The following is a 24,317-nucleotide window of genomic DNA, read 5'->3' as shown; positions in this document are numbered from 1 at the left end:
GCCCGCAGCGTCGCGGGGCTCGCCCGCCCCCTGGCGGCCTCCGGGTGGGCTGCAGGGCCGGGCCCTTTTCGCTTCCCTTGCCTTGCCTCGCCTTGCCTTCCTTTCCTTTCTCTTCCCTTCCCTTCTCTTCCCTTCCCTTCCCTTCTCCACTGCCCCACTCAGTCCTCAGGCCGGGGCATCCTTTGCCCAACCCCCCCGCAGCGTCAGTAGAAAAATACTGTAAAATAGTTCTTTCGTCTAAAAATGATACACGCTGTAGAAACATGTTTCTGGGAAAACTTGGATTTTGCTTCAGGCTGCGGCTGCTCAAGTTTGTACACACTTGTACCTGTACCCATAGCTTAGAAATCTTAGCTCTGTACAGGCAGCAAGTGCAGAAAAAACAAACAAACAAACAAACAAACAAATAAAGCTACTCTAATTTTAACTTTTTGCATGTTTCTGGATTTCACAGAAGCCTTAAAGTTAACACAGCTGGGCCAGACATTCTAATTTATCAATCACAGTCTGATCACCAAAGTACTGATGGACTCTGACACAAGACTGAAGGACAATTCAAGTGGTACTCTGATGGCTTTTGCCGCTCCTACTCACCAGAAGGATGTGACCTTCTGAGTAAGACCACCTTTCTGCCAGACCTCCTTTATTTGACATGATTTCTTATTCTCAGGCCATCTGTCTGAGAGCTCTCCACTTGTCCTCGTTGCTCCCGTTGCCCAGAACAGCCCCGAGATAAGGACCTGCACACCCCTCCATCCCTGGTCCAGTTGTGCTGACCTCTTTTTGTTCAGGTCAGCCGAGCAGGTTGTTCAGGCGAGATGGACAGTATGGGAGCTGTTCCAGACTCCAGTGGATATCTGTTACACACGCCTTATTAACAGCCTTTTGAGCGGGGTGAATAAATGCTTAACTTGTGACCTTTAGGATGCCCTGAGTCACAGAACTATTCCATCTGCCAGGAGTTTTAGATAATTTAATTTTTCTTCTGGAGGGCAGTCACCAGATTCTTTCATAGAGTTTTAAGTTAAGAAAGCCAGCTTGAGAAACTAAGAAAGAATATTGTGACTATTCCCTCAAAACTGAAGACAGCTGCTGGGGAGACAAACTTCCAAACCACACTTTTTCATTCTTTTTCACTGTTAAGACACAATAAATCACTTGTCTGTAGAATCATTTCAAATGCTGTAAGTGAAATGAAGCTCCAAAAACAATGAAACCTTGTAAAAATATATTATAAATTCCCATTCTTTGTATTTCAAACTAAAATGACTGCTCCAAGTCCCTCTCAGCATTCTGCTCTGCAAAGCACAACACCACAAGGCCACCTCTCAAGACGCAGGTGGCAATTCTGCAGACTCGTGTTGTGCAGAGACTGCCATACGTACACTGAGCTCATGACACTCAGCAGGCTCTGCATATGCCCAGTCAATTCCCAGCAAACTAGAAACTGTAGGAACAGAACTATTTTTAGTTTCTGCAACCCCCCCAACCAGTACCTTAGACCTTTTTTAAACAAACAAGCAAAACAAAACAAAACAAAAAAATAATTTAAAAATATATAAAAACACTATATGATTCCTAGACAGAGAACAAGCACAATAAAGGAATTCCGCAGAGCTGCACATTTGTGATGTCTTACATACATGGTACAAAAACAAGGAAGAGGATCTAAAGATGATATATCAGCTAGAAACTAGAACATAAAGGCTTCGTGGACTGGGTTCAGGCACACTACAGATTTATTTCACATTATAAAGGTCAGATAGAGAACAATTTCAAAATTAATGGTTAAGCAAAGTATCAGTTTACTGCTTCCCCTCACCATAAGTAAGGGAAGAGGGAAAAGAGATTACCCTAATCTCCTATCATTGACCCAGAACATGTTGCTAGGCAGGTGGCTGTGGGCAACACAGATAAATCTCTAAAGGGCTCCTTTGAATGTTACTATGGATGCCAGTGAAGTACAAAAGTGAATACAGAGCAAAAGGAAAGGCAAAGCATCTCCTGGAAATATAATTCTTACTCAGAGAATCTGTATTATCTATATATCTTTAAGTATGAATATCAACAGAGACTGTGTAATTCAAATGAAATAAGCAGTTTCTTGGCTAGTTTTCTAGTTTTTTAGTTTTTGTTTTTGTTTTTGTTTTTAATAAAAGGAAATCATGTATATTATTCATAAAAACTACAGAAGTCCCAGGCAAGACAGTATCTCTTATGTGTTATATTGCTACAGCCTGCTTGACACTTCCAGTCATGTAAAAAATATTCCCTATTGCCAATATCTGATGGCCATCAAAATAAATAATGTGATTCAAGTTAAATGAAAAACTGTAACAGTTAGAATCAAAGGGTACAGAAAAACTTTAAATCCTTAGGAATTAATTCACCTACTGATAACTTCTTAGTATCAAGGGTTTGTTCATATATTGATAGATGGTAGACTACTCAAAGGAAATAATTTTTAAAAGCCTTTAAAAGGACCTTACTTTTTAAAAAGTGTCGATCAAGTTGGTATGCAAATGATTTTGCAACATAATGAAATATCCAGACCAACAGCAGAATGGTTTTAAGTGGCCAACATCAGGTCTCAGCCCTTTATCTCACAATGCTCTAAAGCCAAGCCATAGGATATTGTAAGCATTGAATAAAACTGTAGGATAAATACCACAGTCTGCAGATTTGTTTCAGGCCTATTTGGCAAAATCAAGTATGTATAAAACATCTCTCTATGAGAGAGAGGTTTCTGTCAGCACCCAGTGCAAGATGATAGCACGAACTATTTCATGAACAGATTGGTGTGGATTTACCAGGCAGACAGAGGTTCCTAGTGTGGCATTACCTTCCATTAGCACTGGTTATACATCAGTATTGTATGATGAAGCCTCCCAGAGACGTGCTTGTCCCTAAACTTCAATTTCTATGACAAGGACTGGAAAAATCTCTTAAATCATAATACTGCTACATAAGGATAACACAGTGCTTCCATTTAGAACAAAGGAAAACAACACCAGAAACACTCAGAATCAAAATTATTACCTCATGAAACATTACCCTACATGTGCTCTTTGCAGCATGGAGAGGAAAATAAGTGAACCAAAATGTGATACAAACTAATTATATTTTGACCACAGTACAGAGAAGCATTTACACAGCACTGATAGCATATATGACACAGCAACCTATACAGAAAAACATAAAGCCTGTCTGGGGCAAAAACTGCATTTCTCGCTTAGTGTGCTCAGTGCTGACACGTGCAGAAAACTGCAATTTGGCATAAGCAGCAGAATTCAAATGAAAGAAAAAAAAATAGTTGTAATGGTCTATACATAGGTAGACAGCAGTAGGCATTCGGCTAGGGGAACCTGCTTCTCTACCTGGTGTGCACTACCAATACATGGGCAGAGAGACTCAATATTATTTTTTTTCTTTCTCAACTTTTTAATGACATTTATGATGAGTCCCAAAATAACTGCAAAGCTGTGTGAAAGGCACATTGTGCAAACATATCATACAAGAAAACAAAAAAAAAGTCTTTGCTCCAAACTGTACACATTGAAATACATGACACTATGCAGTAAATTAAAAAAAAAAAAAAAATGTATTACCCCATTATTTTCTTAAGATCTTTTGGCAATGTTGAGGAGCCTGCTGGTCTGCTCCCCTGATGCACAATGACAGGGAACGTATGAAGTGTTTATGCAGAAAAAAACGTACAAGAGCAGAAGGGTTACTTTCCATCTCTGACAGATCAGTGGAACTAGGGAGTCTCTACTTCTACTTAATAGCTCTAGATGATAAACCCTCCTCTTCAGTTTTTGCTCATCTGGTCAAAGTATGATACAATTAAAAAATATGAAAAATTAATTGGAATATGCTCCTGAAAACTATATGCACTCACTAAAATACACAAGACAATAAAGCCAACATTCACAGAATAAACATTGCTGACCAAAAAATGTATTATTTCTATTATTTCTAGATAGAAAACCAGATTTACAAAAAATACAATTGATCTTGCGATGAAGTAGAATAAAAACAGCATAATCATAAAACAACTACTTAATTAAGTTATCAAGAAAAATCATGGCCTCTGAATTAAGATACTGATGCTGTAAATCAAAATGGGAATTCTTTAAATTGCTCGAGAGATCTTCTCATAAATGTAGAAGCAAGAAAACTGCATTACCTTGCTTTGCGAACATGCAGCTGCGGGTGATACCGATGTCTGGGGCTCATAAGCAAAGTAAAGTTTGCATCCACTGCTGAACCTGGAGCAGTTACCATCTTTTCAAAGGCGCTTTCCAAGCCTGGCTCTGTGAACAATAAAAATCTGTTAGGAGAAGCACAGAAACTTCATTATTTGAACTTTAAAATTATAAGCAAAACTATTTGAGGAAAGTGGATTTTTGAATTTAAACCCCAGATTCCTTCCATGTCTCCAGCACTCCTTCCATGTCTTACCACAAACAGCCCTCTTCTCCTCTTGTACTCACTTGGTCAAGTGAGAGAAAATACTGGATGTGACTGTTTTTGATGCATAGGTATGATGCCTGGCTGACTGGTGTGTTAGTCATTGCCTGTCAGACAACAAACACATTTCAATCTCTTGACCCCATTCAGCCGGACGTTTTCACAAAACTTGTGGGAATTTATTTCTGAGACACCTGTGCCTCTGTTTGAAGCCCTATCCATTTCTGGCAAATGTTAAGACTGCAGGAAATGGATAGACTGCTGAAAGGAACATGCAGCTACGTAAACCGCTTTTACAAGGGATTTCCATTAGAGGATAGTTTAAGACTGTGGTTTCTCTATGTTTAGAAAATGGTAACTGTTCTCAATATATTAAACAAACAAACAAACACCACACTTCATCAACATAGTATAATAGTGAAAACTAGTTCTCGTTATTTTAAGAATAAAAAAGTTTTAAATTCTTACCTAAATTCTCATCAGCTGGTATGAAGAGAAGTATGAACTGCAGTTCTGGTATTTCAATAAAAACCTTCCTGGACAAATAACATGACTGTATTCAGTCTTTCATCACTACACCAAATCAGAAACAGCAGCTAGTCTTTTAATGCATGATTTTTTTTTTTCTCCAGTGTCTCCAATCTTACTTCAAGAGCCCATATGGCTCAAAAATTAAAGCATTTTATTTATCACAAATAATATGATATGCAATTAATCAGGGCATCATTTACTGTTTCTTCTACCCTATTTCTCCCTCAATTTCCTAATACTTAGATTTCAAACAGCCTGCTTTTTATATCAGTTCCACAGTAGTGAAAAAATTAAAGCTGCCAGATCTCTGCTGGCACATCTCTGACCTGGCATCTATGTGACCTGGCTTGACACGACAAAGTAACTACATTTCACAGAAGCAGCACCAAACGCAATTCACTCTGCTTATATAAGTAGGTTCTGAGCAATACCAAATAACCCGAGCAATCAATGAGTATTTAGCTAACATGATATATTGTGCTATTTGTACTGCATAGCTTGTGACTTTACCGTATAATCTGTAGTTCATAAACTACCAAAAGATGAGCTGGGAACAACCATACTCCAGAAACATCTACAGCTTTTTAAGCTTCATGCTCAGTCATGGAATTTTGGAGTGGAAATTTAAGAAAATAAAAAAATTCAATCTGCAATACTGATAGCAAACGATGGGAGGAGAGTGCACGTGCTTCACTACAGAAAGTTGCATACTAACTCACCTAATAATTTCTTGGGAACATCCAGCTGCATATTCCTCTTTTGCCACAAAAAGATGCATGAACAGCGTGTTCAAAGGCTATAACATGAAGAATGAGAATCTAAACACTATGAATACTTTCATAAACACTGTGAATATTTATGGTCTACCCAAATGTTAACATGCACGAATCCAATATCTGTGATCCACACTCAAGTGAATAACTTTGCATGTGAGTAACTCATTGCCTTCAAGGCATGTGTGGGTAAAGCTATATGAATAAAGGACATTTTTTATATTATGATTTGTGCTGATGTAATATTTTTAAATTTAATTCATACTCCAACTTACTCTTAGTGATGTTATAGTTCCTGTAAGTTACTGCTAGTTACTGTGATTTTATAAATATCACTTTTTTATTTGTAACACTGTTCTGTTCCTTATTTGTGTTAACTAATAAAATTTCCATTTAACCACAACAACTAACAACATTTAACATTTAATTAATAAAGACATTATTTCTTCCCAGGATTTCAGGGGGAAAAAAAAAAAAAAAAAGCTTACACATTCCTCATGCTCCCAAAATTGTTCTTCCCTTAAAAGATGTAGGAAAAAATACAAGATCTTATGACTGCATTGTCAGACACATTTAAATATCCAGAAACAGAGCTGACTAAAAGATGTCTTTCCTGTTTACCTCCAGTTAATCTGGAAAACACCTTACAGTAAAGGAATCTCACTTAGAATCTCAACTGGAACATGTACAATTGCTTTACCAGTACAGAAGCATGAAAGATCTACTGAATATTCTGTTTAGATTTTAGGAAATAATCTCCATTCTAAGCAAAGCAAGGGTTCTTCTGCTCCTCGTTAATGTTCTGAAGCATCTTTTACTCCTGCTTCTGAGCAGTAATTCCTAACATGCTAAAGCTCTTTGTCTATTTGTCTCCTTTTCTCTTTGTATGCCCCTGACACTGAAGTCAGCTGCAGCTTTACTGCAAGATACTGTCAAGCAGACAGCCTGAGGAAGAGCTTGCAGAACTGACAGCACAGCATAAACCAACAGCAGCAGCTGCACAGTGAATGAAGTGGTTGTGTCTGCAATATGCCAATACACAAAGTGTACTCAAGTGACAAAGAAAACAGATTACAAGAAAATTGCATGTTGGTCTTTTTCCCCCTATACTCCCTTTGGCTGTAATAATTTTGTTTCTCTTAATGGCACGCACAGCAGTTTTAAATACAATCAGTGTATTTGTCAGTTTTTCTGCAAGCCGTTGCTTAATAATACCCAGAACAGCACCAGAAAACTGATGAACACACTGTTGGGATGTAATTTCAGTATCACCAATACCTTATTCTGGCACATGCTCCCTAACTTTTAAGTGTTTATGGTCAATGTTTTTGGTCTTTTCTCAACAATAACAGGATGATCCAGTGCCTAGATGGACTGAATGAGGGACAGCATTTGAATAAACTTCTAAGCACTTATTTCTAGTCCATAATTTCTAAGGGTAATTTACAAACTTGACTGAGGAGCCGTTATGAAAACTGGCACCACACAGAATGGAGTGCAGCCATATCTACACCAGCACTGAAAAAACTCTCTCCAGAATCAAGATACTCATGCCAGCACGGTCCTCTACTCAGTGTAATTCAGCATCTTCTGAAGAGGAGTATGCTCCTCTTCTCTGAAGCCATTAAATTTGGATTCCATTGTGTAAAAGAGCAGAACTTTATTCCAAAAGGTGAGAAATCAGGATTTCAGTTCCCCTACAATAAGAAGTATGTTACAGCAAGGTCTCCACCTCCTGGGTAAATGCTCTGTTAGATAGCACCAGAGCTGGACAGGTATTTGAACAAAAAATGTTGGTGGCAGCTATAGCTCACACTGCTCTCAGTGCTAGCACAGTGCATTAGATGTGTTCTGGACATGTCTAGCAAAGAACCTGCATTCCCTAATGGCCTCTTGTAATGGATGACAGTTAACTTATTTTACAGTAGTGGCAAAAGCACAGGTACTCATGAACTTCTGAGCACCTGAGGATTTAGAAAGATAACCACCTTCTTTGGCCTGAACACCTCAGATCTACCTAAAAGAGATTTTAGAGGCCTATGTATATTTTTGTACCTGAGACTTAAGTGAAAAAAAAAATCAACTAAAATCACACAATTTACTTACAGTGCATTTGTTGTTAAGGTAGTTTTTATGTAAGAATGATTCCCAATCAGATTGATCAGTGATATTCCAATTTGGATAGTCCAGAAAGACAGCATGGGCTATAACCTCATTCTTCTCATTGCAGAGTGTCAGAGAAAGATTAGATTTTTCTCTGTGAAAACAAATTAATTCAGAACTTGAAGAAACTATACCAAAGAAAAGCATAGGGAAGTTTAACACTTAATAATCAGGTTGTATTCTAAAAATTTTGAGAATAGATACAAAAGCTGTTATAAGGGTGTAAAAACATGAAGACGGGCATTTCCCTTTAATCTGTCCTAGAGGCAGGTCTGTGCCAGTCATATCCAAATAAAAGTTCCAAAACCAGTGTCACTTACAAAAGATGCATGATATCAATCCTCCCAAAAACATCTTCTGTAAAATGGCTGAAGAGGCTGATAATATCAGAAACATCACGTAAGTCTGTCCTTCGGGCACTAACTACTTCTGTATGTCCTCTTGAAGATGTTATTGTAGTCATCTTGTAAACTGTAACACAAAGAAAGAAGACATTGCTGGTTCTAGCAGATCTTCCCTGCTGCAATCCGTTGTTCAATGCAGTTACTTTAAATGGATTTTTATAACAGCTGTGAAGAAGTGCAATCAGATGGACTTCAGTGCCTGTTTCCTGTGAACCTCTCTCTGTACACAGGGTTACTGCCTGCACACACACGTGAACAGTGTGCTCACAGTGCACATGCAGGAATAACGTAGACAATAACGCCTCCTGCATGCCTTCTACATGCTACACAGGAAATGTCCTTAACAGGACACAAATCGCTTTTGCATTTATTCACGTATCTGTATTTGCACGCTACCTGTCCAAGCAGCGCCCACCGCCGGTCCCCCCAAACTGAACAGCCTCGAGCCTGCAGGGCTGGGGATGGGAACGGCCTGGCCTTAACGGCAGCTCCGGGAGAGCTCGGTGCACTTGGGCCAAAGCACAGCTCGGGTCGGTGGCACCACAGAGCCAGGGGATCCTGACAGACAGGAACCGAACCGCACCGCCCGGAGAGGCCCTGAGGGGGCCCTGAGGGGGCCAACGGCCGTGACGGGCACTGCCGGGACGCGCCGCGGTTACCCCGGCAACGGCGCGCGGCGGGGCTGCGCGGGGGGCGGGGGCGGGAGCGGGGCGGGGCCGGCGCGGCGCGGGACGGGACGACAAGATGGCGTCTACGGCAGCCGGGAAGCAGCGGATCCCCAAAGTGGCCAAGGTGGCCGGGCGGCGGCTGGGGACGGGCTGAGGGGGGGGAGAAGGAGAAGGAGCGGGGCACGGCGGGGCACGGCACGAGGGGAGGCCTGGCTGGGCCCTGGCCCCGGCTCGGCTCGGCGACTGAGGCCCGAGGCCCTCCTCGTCGTGACGGGAGGTTGCGGTTGCGCGTTGGAAGGGGGAAACGTTAACCGGGCCTTCGCTTCGTAGGTGAAAAACAAAGCACCCGCCGAAGTCCAGATCACAGCGGAGCAGCTGCTAAGGGAGGCAAAGGAGAGAGAGCTCGAGCTTCTCCCACCGCCTCCTCAGCAGAAGATCACAGATGTCGAAGAGCTAAACGATTACAAACTTCGGAAAAGGAAGGTAAAAGCAAAAATAAGTTTTAAAAAACAATAAAAAAAAATCTATAAAGCACCAAACTTTTAATATGCTTGATTTAAACGCAACGTTATTCATATTTATTATTTCTGCATTTTTTACGCTTTAAAAAATAGCACTTTATTAGAAAAACTATTGTGTAAAAACTAAGGTATAAACATGTTTAACAAAATTTGGTAATACGTGTTATGTGTCTGTGTTCAGTATGATTCAAGCATTGCAAGGTGGGTTGCATATGTGATTTGTATGTGGCTTCTTCGCAAATATTATGGCAGTTGGTATGATGTAACGTTAGCAATCGTTGTAGTAGTGCTGATGATATTTCCATGTCAACTGTTTGAAACCCACAGTGTTCACAAGCAGTACTTCTGTTTTGTAGAACTAAAGCGTCGTGGGACACCCATTAGAACTGATTTCTGTACTAATCATGCTTATTTCTTGACAGTTGTCTTGAAACAACTATTTTGCATGTGAAATTAGAGGTATATTTTTTTTCTTTATTGAAAAGGACTGCTTTGCTTGTACAAACTTACGTACAACTTTGTTGTTGTTTTTTTTTTTTTTGTTGGATAACTTCTGTCCTGGATCAATAGAAAGCAAAGTAAACATATCTTTGATGAACTTAAAATGTTTTGAAATAGGCTTGATCAGTTACTTTTTATTTCTAAAAAGTATAGTTGTATAGTCAACAACTAGAGACAAATTTTTTAGTTTTTTTCATTTGCTTGTATGAATTGCAATAACAAGCCACCACACTGAGCTGTGAAATTCGTTTATTACATTTGAAGCCAAAATATTAATTCCAGGGAATAATCACAAGGCAGCATGCTTTGAAGAAAAATGTAAAACAATGCTGTATACAAATCAAAGCGGATAAACTTAAGCTGGTGCATTCAAGTGTATTCAGGGTCGCGCAGACTAGATTCCATCTAACCAGGTAGTGCTGCCACTGGAATTGCTAACCAGGAGACTGAAAAAAAGTTCACAGTTTTAGTGCTCTCAGTTACTGTTCCATCAATATTTCAGGTATCAGCTTGCAGGAACTTGAGTTTAGTCCTTATCTGTATAGCAATCAACATTTTTAGCTGCTCTGTTATGCAATTTTTAGGAAGTGCTGTGTTGAGTATGTATTGTCACTACATCTGTGTAGATGTAGAGAGATGTAGGAGAGCACCTGAAGAGCAGCACAAAGGAATTCCAGCTGTTCCAGCCCATACATCACCTTCATCAGGGGCCCAACTTCAATGTGTCTCTGTGCTAAGCAATAGAATGAGGTGTAAAGAAGGGGAGTCACAGATGTACACGCACCTGCAGGGCTGTGACCTCATTGGCATTAGTGGTGGGATGGCTCTCCTGGAGTGCTGGGATGGAAGGACATGGACTCTTTAGGAAGGACGGACAGGGAAGGTTAGGAGGGGACGTTGCCCGGTAATGTCAGTGAGCAGCTGGAGTACCTGGAGCTCTGCCTGGAGAGCTGATGGGTCAGGACTACAGAGAGGGTGGGTATGGGCCACATTATATAGTGGGAGTCTGCTACAGGCCAGCTGTGCAGGAAGATGAAGCAGATGAAGTCCACTACAGGCAGCTAGAGGCAGCCTCTTGTTCACAAGTCTGGGTGGTCCTCAGGGGAGACTTCAACCATCGTGATACCTGTCGTACAGCAGGGTGTGGGCAATCTGGGAGGTTCCTGGGATTGCTGACAACTTTCCTCTCCATGTGATAGAGGAGCTAACAAGGAGAGGTGCTATGCTAGACCTCATTCTCACCAACAGAGAGGCTGGTGGGGAATCTGAAACTCAAGAGCAGCCTTGGCTGCAGTGACCGTGGGAAGTTGCAGTTGAGGATCCTTAGGCCAACATGGAGGGAGCACAGAAAGCTCTCTACTCTGGGCTTCAGGAGAGCAGATTTTGGCCTCTTCAGGGATCTGCTTGGTGTGGTGTACCCAGGGACATGGCCCTGAAGGGAAGAGGGGCTAAGAAAGCTGGTTAATATTAAGGATCATCTCCTCCCAGCTCAGGAGCGATATGCATCCCAACAGAGTGGAAGTTGTGCAGAAATGCTAGGAAACCTGCATGGATGAACAAGGAGTTCCTGGCCAAAGTCAGACAGCAAAAGGAGGCCTACAGAGGGTGGAAGGAAGGACAGCTGGCCTGGGAGGGTTACAAAGACTTTGTCTGAGCAGCCAGAGATTAACTTAGGAAAGCCAAAGTCCTGTTAGAATTAAATTTGGACATGTACATCAGGAGCAACAAGAAGGGGTTCTGTAGGTACGTGTACATCAGTGATAAACAGAAGACTAGGGAAACTTTAGGCTCTCTCCCTAAGGAAACGGGAGACCAAGTCACCCAGGATAGAGGCAAAGGCTGAGGTATTCAAGGACTTTTTTGCCTCAGTCTTCACTGACAAGAGGTCCATCCACACGGTCTGGGCCCAGCAGGTAAAGTTAGGGACCGGAAGAATGAAGAACCACACAGGGTAGGACAAAATCAGGTTTGAGACAGCCTAAGGAACATGAAGGTGCATAAGTCTGCTGGACCTGGTGATATATATCATATCCCCCGTGGGTCCTGAGGGAACTGGGGGATGTAGTTGCTAAGCCACTGTCCGTCATATTTGAGAAGCTGTGGCCATCTGGTGAAGTTCCTACTGACCTGAAGAGGGGAAACATAACCCCCCATTTTTAAAAAGGAAAGAGGAGGAAAACCAGGGAACTACAGGCCAGTCAGTCTCACCTCTGTGCCTGGCAAGATTGTGGGGCAGATCCTCGTTGAGAATAAGGAGGTGATTGGTGACAGCCAGCATGGCTTCACTAAGGACAGGTTGTGCTTGACAAATCTGGTGTTCTTCTACAATGGGGTTACGACATTAGTGGAAAGGGGAAGAGCACTGCGGACTGACGCTGTTTAACATCTTTGTGCGTGATGTGGACAGTGAAATTTGAGTGCACCTTCAGCAAGTTTGCTGATGACATCAAGCTGTGTGGTGCAGTCGGCATACTGGAGGGAAGGGATGTTATTCAGAGGAACCTGTACAGGCTTGAGAGGTGGGCCTGGGTGAACCTCATGAGCTTCAACAAGGCCAAGTGCAAGGTCCTGCACCTGGGCTTGGGAAGTCCCAAGCACAAATACAGGCTGGGTGGAGAATGGATTGAGAGCAGCCCCGAGGAGAAGGACCTGGGGGTGTTGATGAGAAGCCCAGCATGAGCCAGCAACGTGTGCTTGCAGCCCAGAAAGGCGCCTGTACCAAAAGCAGCATGGCAATAAGGTGAGGGAGGGGATTGTCCCCCTCTGCTCTGCTTTCATGAGACTCCACCTGGAGCCTGCATTCAGCTCTGGGGCCCCAGCACAAGAAGGACATGAAGTATGAGAAGGAGCCCAGAGGAGGGCACAAAGATGGAGCACCTCTGTTATGAAGCCAGGCTGAGGGAGTTGGGGTGGTTCAGCTTGGAGAGAAGGCTCCAAGCAGACCATAGAGTGGCCTTCTAGTGCCTAAAGGGACTAGCTGGAGAGCTGGGGAGGGACTCTGTTAGGGAGTGCAAAGATAAGACAAAGATTAATGACTTTAATTAAAAAAATGGATTCAAATTAGATATTCAGAAGAAATTCTTTACTGTGAGGGTGGTGATGCACTGGAACAGGCTGCCCAGAGAAGCTATGGTGGATGCCCCATCCCTGGAAGTGTTTAAGGCCAGGTTGGACGGGGCTTTGAGGAACCTCAAAATGATGGAAGGTGTCCCTGGCCATGGTGAGGGGTTGGAAATAGATATCTTCTAGTTCTCTTCCAATTCAAACCATTCTGTGATTCTATGCAAGACATTTAGAGTTCATTCCAGTAATAATAATCTGTAAGCCATTTATAAAAAGATTGGTCTGCACAGAAGAATTTTTTTTACTTACAGAAATAATTTTTTTCTCAGACTTTTGAAGATAACATAAGAAAAAACAGAACTGTTATCAGTAACTGGATAAAGTACGCACAATGGGAGGAAAGCCTAAAAGAAATACAGAGGTAATTATGATATAGCTGTAGATCTGTTAAACCTTTTAAGACACATTGGTAACCACTGTCTTAGAGGCATGTTAAATGCGCAACTAAACTTTGCTTTGCTTTCCAGAGCCCGTTCTATTTACGAGCGTGCTCTAGATGTAGACTACAGAAATGTCACACTCTGGCTGAAATATGCAGAAATGGAAATGAAGAACCGCCAGGTTAATCATGCCCGGAACATTTGGGATCGAGCCATTACCACCCTCCCTAGGGTGAACCAGTTCTGGTACGTTTACAGAGAATGGAACATTTCTTTTACCCCCAAAGAGATCTTTTGTTTTGTTTTGTTCTGGCATCATGCAAAAGTACATTGTCTTCTCTTTCTGCAGTTCTTCAGGCTAGCCAGAGGTAAATGCTTAGTTTTGGAATAGTTGTATACTTTTCAAATGGTAAGAGTATGGAGAGAAGGATATTCATGTTTCTGCATGCTGCCCATCACAACACTACAGGTGTTTCTGGAGTGCAAGTGGGGAATAGGTGTAGAAGTTACAGTGATGCTTGTATTAAGCACTTGAAAAATGATTGAAATTTATGTACTTACAAAGTGATTGTAAACACTTGATCCTGTTTTCCAAGGTATAAATATACTTACATGGAAGAGATGTTGGGGAATGTTGCTGGATCTCGTCAGGTGTTTGAACGTTGGATGGAGTGGCAACCAGAGGAGCAAGCCTGGCATTCCTATATTAACTTCGAGCTGAGATACAAGGAGGTGGATAGGGCACGTACCATTTATGAGAGATATATCCTTTTTAGTGCGTGGTCACTGCTACCCAAGTTTAGACTTCTTCATTTCTTGCTTGTCTATTCTGTCTCTAGATATGTCCCTAGGCTCCTTTTTACGGGGGTGTGCTGGAGTAAAACACCATGCTGAGATCCAGCAGTTGGTATTGCACATATGCTTTGCCTCCAAATTCAGTTAATTGAATGGACATATCCTGCCACAACAGTGGATATGTAGGAGCACTCATACTTCTGGCTTTTTTTGTAGTAGTCATTTATTTCAGTTTCCTCCTCAACCTTTTCCCTGACCCTTGTCTGACTTCTTTATATTTTTTAAGATTCAGGTTCTCAGTACTGAACGTGAAGCCTTCGCATACTCAGAGCTGTTTTGTATTCTTCCCAGTTGTGTCCCTTGTATATATCATCCGTGGAAGTTGTTTCATATATAGTCCATGAGTTTGTAGTCATTGGGAAGAATGCAATTTGAGATGTCTGATTCAAGTGCTACTGTTTCTTTAACATAGCTCTACTTGTTATTGTTCACCCTGATGTGAAGAACTGGATCAAGTATGCTCGCTTTGAAGAGAAGCATTGTTACTTTGCTCACGCAAGGAAAGTATATGAGAGAGCAGTGGAGTTCTTTGGAGAAGACCATATGGATGAGCACTTGTATGTGGCTTTTGCAAAATTTGAGGAGAACCAGAAAGAAGTAAGACTTCCTTACATCGGGCTGATACTATCCCCACAAGATTTCTTCTTGAATATCAAACTCCAGGCTGCTTAACGATCACTTCAATACTTCTGTTTTTTTCCAAAATCATGGAGGTCTTACTGTAGTCTGAGTTAAGGAATCAATTTTTTTGCCTAGCTCCTGTTTGCCTTTTAGTGATATTGAGTAAATATATTCTAAGAAAGTAAGCGCAAAATTTACCAAACTTGAAAACAGTGCCTTTAAATCCAATACCTGTCCTCAGATTTAAAAGTTTGACACTTTATGTCAACTGACTGCTTGATAAAAAGAAGAATTATGTAAGCCATGTACTTCCCAGATGTACTTGTTGAAGTGCTCAGGCTATTTAGTAATTCAAAACATTCTCTGAACTCCAGACCACAGACCCTTAAAAATATTTTAAATATTCCAAACCTGTAAATGACTAAGTGATGATAAATTTTGGTATTTATAGGTTTTGTGTTTTTTTTTTTTCCCTTCAAGTCTTACTCTTCAGGGAGATTTGTGTTAGTCCTGTACTGAAACAATCGTTTACATTAAATACCGCTAAAAGGTCATTGACATACTAAAACACACATTATGGGGTAGAAGACTTGCATTCCAAATACAATTCAAGTGATGTTTAATGTTTTCAGTTTGAAAGAGTAAGGGTGATCTACAAATATGCCTTGGATAGAATTCCAAAACAGGACGCTCAAAATCTCTTCAAAAATTACACCATCTTTGAGAAGAAGTTTGGAGATAGAAGGGGAATTGAAGACATCATTGTCAGCAAGAGAAGATTCCAGTATGAAGAGGAGGTGAAGGTATGTATTACAGATATTCACTGGGCTCATCATACATCCACCTGCTGCTTAAGGGAAGCAAATGTCTCATAACAGGAAGGCTGACTTTTATTATATTTATTATTTTACCTGTGGTACTTCAGCCAAAAAATATTCCAAGAAATGTTCTTTGTGGAGACAGAATCCCATCCACAGGCGAGAGAACAATACTTGTGTTCACTGCTCTTTCATTTCTGCAGTTTAGTGTAGATGGTAGAGCCAAAGTTTTTGATTGCACTGAGAACTCATTACCCTTCACAAATTAGCTTGTAACTTATTCCTTCACTTCTGTTATGCAGTAACATCTACTCATTTGTGCAGAAACACCTTTTTGTAAGGAAACTGATGTGCCATACCTATCTACTATTCACCAAATTATTCAATACTGCACAGTTCCTCATTTCCTTTGCTCATACTTGGGTTTGCCTTCTCAGAGAACGTTTGTAGGTAAAAATAAAAACAGAAATAACGACACTTGCACCAACCTTAACCCCAAGCTCCTCCCCTCAAAACCTCTAGCTCTAGCATACCGGAGACTGACAATTTTTGCTAATATTTCAGTGATTAGTTTTAAAAGAGAAATTCCTACATAGAAACTGTAAGCAAAGGAACAAATTTTGTTATTTTCAGTTACTGAAATTTATTTCCCATTTCTCTGCTCCCATCTTTCTGAAAGGCAAATCCACATAATTATGATGCATGGTTTGACTACTTAAGATTAGTTGAAAGCGATGCAGATGCAGAGACTGTCCGAGAAGTGTATGAAAGAGCCATTGCCAATGTTCCTCCAATTCAAGAGAAGAGACACTGGAAGAGATATATTTATCTTTGGATTAACTATGCATTATATGAAGAGCTGGAAGCAAAGGCAAGTAGTAATTCTAAGTCTTTTTCTTTCCCAGGTATTTTCCTTACACTAAATAGCTACAGATACGTTAATACAAAAAAAAGTTTTGTGTCATTTGCTACATTATTTGCTATTTAAATCTTTCCCTCTATACACAGACACTTGCATTTGTGTGTAACATCTCCCTTACATGGGAGACAAGTATTTAAGCTTCACTAACTATTTCTTTTGTTTATCAGTCATAACATTAATATACAAATACAGTGGTATTACAAGTAGTATGACAAAACTATTTGTGAAGTTCTGCGAAGCAGATAAATTCTCGCTACAGTGGCTTTTCAAGACTTTGTATATCAGTCAAGTTATCTTGTTATCAGTCATGTAATATAGCTGTGCTTTATTTCATAAAATCATAGTTCTGTGTCTGGTAAAAGGAAAAAAGATACTTTTTTTCACCCTAAATGCAACACTGTTGGTATGATTGTATCATTCTTAATGAGGAACCTTGTTTCAAAAGACTTACTGACACTCAGAAGTTACCATCTTTTAAATTGTGCATACAGATATGTAGAAAAATATATATTTTTAAGTATACGTGATTCTAAACTCCTGTGCTTAAAAATACTCTGTTCTGCATTTGGTAATCACTGTGTGGTATAAAACTGTGTAATTACTGTAGCATAATCTGAGTAGTGAATGAAATATTTAGTTTTGCCTGTTCTTACAGGATCCAGAGCGAACCAGACAAGTTTATCAGGCATGTATTGAGCTCATTCCCCACAAGAAGGTATGGCTCCTTCAAGTTCATATAAAGTCTTGGATTAAAAAGCTTAGGACTGAGATCCTTTAGTTTTCTGCCCTTACTTCTTTCCACTGTTTTCTGGTTCAGAAGTCCCTTAATTTGTCTTTAATCAGGCATAGTGTAGAAAGCAAGGCTGAGGTGCATAAGCCCCTCCAAAATGCTACTAGCACACTTCTGAAGACACTGCTCAAGAACAAGGGAGGTATTTATACATGGTTTTAAGTAGACTCCCTTCCAGTTTCATAAAGTTAATTCTCCAAAATCCATAGTGTGTGCCCTCCCCCCCCATTTAAGGCATTAGTTGTCTGTAACTTGCATCATCACTGGGAAACAGTAGGCTACACACTGATGTCAGATTTCCTTGTACAGAATGAAACTAATGTTTCATCAGTATTTTTAAGTGATCAAGAGTGCTATAAAAAGCTGAAATATCACATACTTAGTGGACACTTCAGTGCTGTTAAATGGTAGAAGATTGTTCTATCTCTTCTTTTCCCTTAATTTACTCCTCAAGTTAGTTCTTTCATACCTGTTCTCAACCTGTTTGCTTGCAGTCTTTGCAAAATACCTGTTAGTCAATTTTATGTAGAGTTACCACCTTTTGTAGTAACTATTTCTAATTGTTTACCTGGTCCCAGCTGAGGGAGGTACATTTCATACACCATCATTAGAGTTTATATCCTCCATTACAGTCTTCAATACCTGACTTTATGACTTTTTGGTGTTGTTTTTTTTTTCTTTTTTTTTTTTTCCTAGTGAATTTTAACTAAAATATCTGCATGGCCAAACCTTGAAAACAATTAACCAATATGTTGCTTTGGAATGTCAAGAAATCTTAGTCCCTGTACTTAGTCCTTCTCTAATCTGTCATTCGTCACATCATATGAGTATCAACTAGATGGATTAGTGTTAATCTATAATAATTAAGAGTTGATTAGCAATTATTATTTTTTTTTTTTTCAGTAATAGCTGATGTTTTACCAATCAGTTGATTGATTTAGTGTTTTCTTTCCTTGGAGAGACTTCTGTCCTGGCTATTTTTACTTTCCATCCATGGTAGAATAAACTGTCTTGGTGTAGAGAGTTTGTTTTGGGTTGCAGTCTCTCATCTCTTTCAGCAGGAAAACACAGAAGTCAAATGCAACTAACTGCAGTAGCAATAATGTGTCTCTGTATGTAGACAGAGATGATTTTTAGTGAACATGTGCAGAATTAATTGCTAAGCTTCCAACCCAGGCATCACATTGTTGTTTTTCTTTCAGTTTACATTTGCCAAAATATGGCTGCTGTATGCACAATTTGAAATACGACAGAAAAATCTTCCACTTGCCAGAAGAGCTTTGGTAAGCTTTGGTTAATTCCATAATTGACTTTACTAACTAATAGTAACAACGGAATGACATTAAAAGATCTTAAATTGTCCTTTATAAATCACTACTAATCCACTTAAATAAAGCATTCTAGAAAATCTGCAGGGACCAGTATTTACTGTCATATATGATTTAAAACGAAGCATAGCTTGATACGATGAATTAGCCACGGACTGAAATGAATGCATCTTTCCCGTTTCAGCTGACAAAACATACATCTTAACACGAGAGTACCCAAATAAGCTTAGTACACTTGAAAATTTTTAACCGCTGGTGATTTGTTTGAACGATACTTATACTAACAATGGCTGTTTAAAAAGCCAAATCAGTAGGAGTTTTTTGACTCTCAGAAATTCAGACTTGCATAATAGATTAAGTCCCAGCTACTTGGTTGCTGACAGAAGCAATCATGGGGACTTCGGGGCAGCTCAAGAGCTTCTGTTCAGTATTCACTACCATGTCAGAGAATGATGGAATGCATTTTGGCAGGAAAACCTTTTAAAATGAAAAACTTGCTTTCCCCTTGGTTCAGATACTTTCAATAATTTGGGTGACTGTTAGGAATTTGGAGAGAAAGATAGTAATGGTAGCAGTTGAGGTGGCTTGACTTTAAAGAGGAAATTGATTGTACACATGTCACAGCGATGATAAGATTATAAATGTGAATGGCCTTCTGTAGCTGACACTGGATCAAGTTTACCCTCTAATGTGCTAATAAAACTTTCTGTTGAGCTGGACTACTGCTCCTGGCCAGAAAAAACAAACAAACAACAAAAAACAAACAAAACAAAAACAAAAACAAACAAACAAACAAACAAAAAAAACAAAACAAAAAAAAAACACAACAACACAGAGCAGAGGGATTAAGTCCACTGTGAGGCTGTTAATGTCTCCCTGCAGGAGAGGACAACCATCTGTCTTGAAGCACACTTCTGTTCTAGTTTAGTTTAAGATGCTTCCAAATTACCTTAGTCACCAATTAGCACCCTGCTTCCAGACCTTTTGTTTTAGGCATAGTAGTTTTAGTATATTCTGGAAAGGCTCTTTTGGTCTCTCTGGAAAACCACAGTTTCCTCAGTTTCTTTTAGACTTCTCTTCTTCCTATTGTTTAATTTCTGTTGTTTAGTTTGACAGACCTTTTTGTAGTAGGTTACTTTGCTTATCTTTCAAACCAGGTTTTGTTGGTGCAGCCATAATCTTTTTTTGGGGGGGATTGGACCTATATTTGGCATGCAGTTAACCTTGCTTTTGCAGTAAGTTGATTTTGAACCACCTCTTTGGCAAGAAGCCTTGCTTCTGTCCTGAGGTGAGTATCTAGGTCTCACACTGTCACCATGCAGAAGAACAGATTCAACTCCTGATCCTGAAGCTCTTGTCAGCATGCAGGCAGTACATTGTTATGCCTTACTTTTCACTGGCTGCAGATGTTGCATGGATTCTTGGTTTTCTTAGGGTTTGAGAAATGCTGGGACTTGGAGACAAGAGCCAGGACAGGCTAAACCCTATGCTGCTTAAGAAATAGTAATGGGGTGGGCCATGGGGAAGAACCAAGCATATTTTGAAACAGAAAATGCATATTTAGAGCTGGAGAGACCTAATGGTGACCAAATCAGTATTTCAGGGTTTTGATTTCCTCCATTTTTGTTAAGTACCAATATAGGGAATGTGTAGTGAAGCTGTGCAGGAGAATTGCATTAAGGGAATTTGGTCTCAAATTACTTATTCATACCAGCTGGAAGGAGCAGAGGTTTCAGTGCCTAATAAATAATCTTTGTCTTCAGAAATGTGTCAGAGTGAAGCTCACTATATACATGTCATAGGTGTGGTCAGTCTTAACTATTGCTTCAAAAGATTCCCAAATTAAAAATCAGAAACTGCTTTCTCATGGCTTGGTACTTGTGGCTGATGACAGACAGTTTTGTTCAGATGCTGAAGCATATCAAAACAAATTTGGTTTAAACTTTCTTCTCCATCTATCCATTACTGTAAGTCAGCAGTCAGGTAATGTGGACAATTCTCTATCTAATGATGCATAGTACTGGTGGTCCAGGAGATGGTTTCTCTTGGTATAATTGGTTTTATAAGGTACTTCAGAACTGCTTACCTGGAAGACTGGCACAGACTAGTACTGCGCTTTCTTCAGCTTTTGATGCAAGATGAAGCATTCATTTGTTGAGCATTTGTTGAGCCATGGTGAGATTCAATTAATACTTCATGGCAAGTTGGTGTTATTTAAAAGTGTAACCAGGCAGAAAGTTTTCTGTTTTCAGGTTTTTGTTGATGTTTTACGTATGCAAACTCATTTTGCAGACATTGATTAGATTTCATATTAACCCTGACCAGTGTCTTAAAACAGACTCCGCTCAAAAATGCATTTCAGTTAAATACCAAACAGTAAAATGTTGTTTAGAAACAGCAGGATTTTTTTTCTCTTCCTTGGCAGTATCTGTAAGTGTTTTTTGGCTTTTGGCTTCTTAACAGGGAACATCCATAGGTAAATGTCCAAAAAACAAACTTTTTAAGGGTTATATTGAACTGGAGTTACAACTGCGAGAATTTGATCGTTGCCGAAAGCTGTATGAAAAATTCTTGGAATTTGCACCAGAAAACTGCACATCATGGATTAAATTTGCTGAACTGGAGACCATCCTTGGTGATATTGACAGAGCCCGTGCAATATATGAATTGGCTATTGGCCAGCCCCGGCTAGACATGCCAGAGGTAAGGGGGAAGATGAACTTAACATTTGAGTAATTTTAAGGTATTTGTTACATAGTGTGTCTAATTAAAATGTAAATGATCTAACAGCTTGAACAGAACCGCTTTCCATAGCGGCCTAGCCTGTGTCTCATTAATGTAGCATCTGTTTCTTAGCAGGGTACCACGGGACTATAAAACCCATGACAAAGAATGGAGAGAAACATGCTTACAGGAGTAAGCTAAATGGGTTATGTGGGCAAGATTTCATATTACTTAGTCTTAATCTTAGCTAGTACAGTGAATTAATACTCAGGTCTCTGAAATTCATTTTTTACAATGTTTACGTTTATCCATGCTCCTCCCTTAAAACTTTTTTTGGGGGCATTATCTCAGTATTAGATACAGGATTGTTTGAAGAGGCTGTGAATGTAAGGAGAGACTTCTGTTTTGCAGGTTCTTTGGAAATCCTACATTGACTTTGAAATTGAGCAAGAGGAGTATGAGAAAACAAGAAATCTTTACCGCAGATTACTTCAACGGACACAGCACGTTAAGGTACTCAGAGTACTGAATTGGGCTTGAATTCAGTCCATGGTTGATGGAAAGCCTTGACTGCTTTGGTTACCTGGCTGTCTGAAATTGACTGAGAATCTAAGTGCAGTATCATGCCAGTGGTATTAAAAGGGAAAAGAAATTTTTAACTTTCCTATGACAAAAGGAATATCTTATATGAAAGAAGGCTTTGTAGAAGCTTTGGAAAGCAGCCCTCTTCCTGCTGAATTGCTTTGGAATTTTAGATTTTAAAACATTGGAAAGAAAAATTAGTTGTGATTTTCATGGGTGTAATTTGGTGCTGTCATTTGACTGAATTCAAACAGATTTATCATGACCTGAAAATAAGCGCAAGAGATTTGTCAAAGTTGCTCATGTGAATATTCTGTCTTGTCAAAATGAGGTAAATATTACACATGAAACAAACATGACATTTCTGGGTATCTGCTTATAAAAAACAAAAGTACTTTAGAATTGCATTGATATTTCATTTTTTGGTTGCTTTGTTTTCTCTTAAACTATCATTTAACCTGTCATTTTTGTAAGACTTTAGGATGGATGTTTCACCTTGATTTTTTATTTTTTTTGTGCCACAGGTATGGATCAGCTTTGCACAGTTTGAACTATCCGCTGGAAGGGAAGAGAGTTTGTCAAGATGTCGGCAGATTTATGAAGAGGCTAATAAGGCAATGCGAAACTGTGAGGAGAAAGAGGAGAGAGTCATGCTTCTGGAATCCTGGAAGAACTTTGAAGAGGAATTCGGAACTGATACCACCAAAGAGAGAATAGAAAAACTTATGCCTGAAAAAATAAAGAAGAGGAGAAAACTGCAGGCTGAAGATGGGGTAAGAGAAAACATAATGCAAGTACTTTTTCTGAAGCTTTGGCTTATGGTGGGATCTGATATTCCTGACAAATTCAACAGTGGTGAGTGCTCTAACTGCGTATCAGTATTACTGCTCTGATTGAAGACAACCATTGGCGTGAAATACAGACTGTTAAGCTCCTTGCTCTTCAGCAGGCTAGGCAAATGAAACTAGCTGTAGGTAGTACTATACTGACAGTGTTTGTTTAGTAACTTGGAGAAACTAGGTAAGCTGTTAATCACATCTGCTTGGTTGTTATGCACAGCAGAAGTAGTATGGTCTCACACCCATTCAGCTTACTAGTTTTAGCTGCTGTGGATGTTGTAACAAACATTAATTTTAATTTTATTTCATTTTTATGCTTATTAGAAGCATCTTCTAATAGCTAACATTAACATGCAAATTAAACCTGCTTTGTGTTTTTTTTTCCCTAGTCTGATGCTGGCTGGGAGGAATATTATGATTATATTTTCCCAGAAGATACTGCCAATCAGCCTAATCTCAAACTACTTGCAATGGCTAAACTCTGGAAGAAACAGCAACAGGAGAGTGAAGCTGCAGAAATAGATCCAGACAAAGACATTGATGAAAGCCAGCCTTAATACGTTGCCTTCCCCTGTTCCTTTTCTTGGGTGTTGTACAGTACTTTCATTGGTGATGAATAAATGTACTTGAAGGGTTTTACTATTTTTGACTTCAGAGAAATTCTTGTTTTGAAAAAAAAAAAAAAGTACTGTATTGGAGGTGATTCTCTTTTATCGTGTCTTATTTCTAGCAACTGAAAGGCAGCATCCTGAGGGCAAGTACAGGAATCTGCAGCAGTCTGAGAACTGTAAGTGGACAGCAGCTTTGTTTTTAGGACAAGACTGACTGTTTTCTCAGGCTCCTAGAAAACATCACAGTACTGCACGGGGATATTAACTTGCCAAGACAACAGATCTACTTTATTTAATGGGAAAGATATCTTCAGTTCATTCTTCATTTGATTATTTTTTTTCCAGTAGTTCTGTAAAATATGTATGATCTGGTGGATAGTTAAAAACAGTATATACTATTGATTGCAATCTGTTCAACTTCCTACCAAGGTCAGTTTTTATCCTAGAAAACTATTCAGGATGGACAATAATAGAAACTAACTATACTGAAACTAACCCCTGAAAGACAATTCTATAGAAATCAGTACAAAAAAATGTATATACATGTATTACATAATAGAGATATTTAGATAAATATATTGGCAATGTTTTTTATAGTAAATTATCTATTGGAAATAAAGTAGAAACAGCATAAGCAGGCTTCTCAGTGTTGCTTTTTCCCTCTGAAGTACAAAAAGTAATGAGCATAAG

General features: G+C 39.6%; 2 protein-coding genes across 5 annotated transcripts in view; one reads left to right on the top strand and one right to left on the bottom strand.

Annotated features, from left to right (window-relative positions):
- Positions 1-9,049, bottom strand: part of CFAP61 (cilia and flagella associated protein 61) — a 103,445-nt gene extending 94,396 nt beyond the window's left edge. For 2 of the 4 annotated variants that reach the window (XM_038176766.2, XM_072035186.1), the window contains exons 1-6: positions 8,741-9,049; positions 8,261-8,411; positions 7,884-8,034; positions 5,724-5,800; positions 4,942-5,009; positions 4,190-4,316 (exon numbers count right to left, since the gene is read on the bottom strand). In XM_038176766.2, the coding sequence (XP_038032694.2) occupies positions 4,190-4,316; positions 4,942-5,009; positions 5,724-5,800; positions 7,884-8,034; positions 8,261-8,403 (566 nt within the window). In that variant the 5' untranslated portion in view covers positions 8,404-8,411; positions 8,741-9,049. Of the gene's footprint in view, positions 1-4,189; positions 4,317-4,941; positions 5,010-5,723; positions 5,801-7,883; positions 8,035-8,260; positions 8,412-8,740 lie in introns of those variants that run through there. The other 2 variants (XM_072035187.1, XM_072035188.1) reach the window with 2 other exon arrangements.
- CRNKL1 (crooked neck pre-mRNA splicing factor 1) lies at positions 9,018-23,658 on the top strand. The gene is made up of 14 exons (XM_027453152.3): positions 9,018-9,136; positions 9,343-9,495; positions 13,427-13,518; positions 13,625-13,783; positions 14,134-14,300; positions 14,811-14,989; positions 15,646-15,816; positions 16,511-16,702; positions 17,409-17,468; positions 18,746-18,826; positions 21,335-21,574; positions 22,007-22,108; positions 22,702-22,950; positions 23,406-23,658. The coding sequence occupies exons 1-14, from the start codon at positions 9,089-9,091 to the stop codon at positions 23,571-23,573; spliced, it is 2,061 nt and encodes a 686-aa protein (XP_027308953.1). The 5' UTR covers positions 9,018-9,088; the 3' UTR covers positions 23,574-23,658.
- Positions 23,659-24,317: the final 659 nt, after the last annotated feature.

The sequence above is a fragment of the Anas platyrhynchos genome, chromosome 3 (assembly GCF_047663525.1).
Source record: "Anas platyrhynchos isolate ZD024472 breed Pekin duck chromosome 3, IASCAAS_PekinDuck_T2T, whole genome shotgun sequence".
NCBI classification, from domain to species: domain Eukaryota; kingdom Metazoa; phylum Chordata; class Aves; order Anseriformes; family Anatidae; genus Anas; species Anas platyrhynchos.
This window is presented reverse-complemented; position numbering and strand designations above follow the sequence as displayed.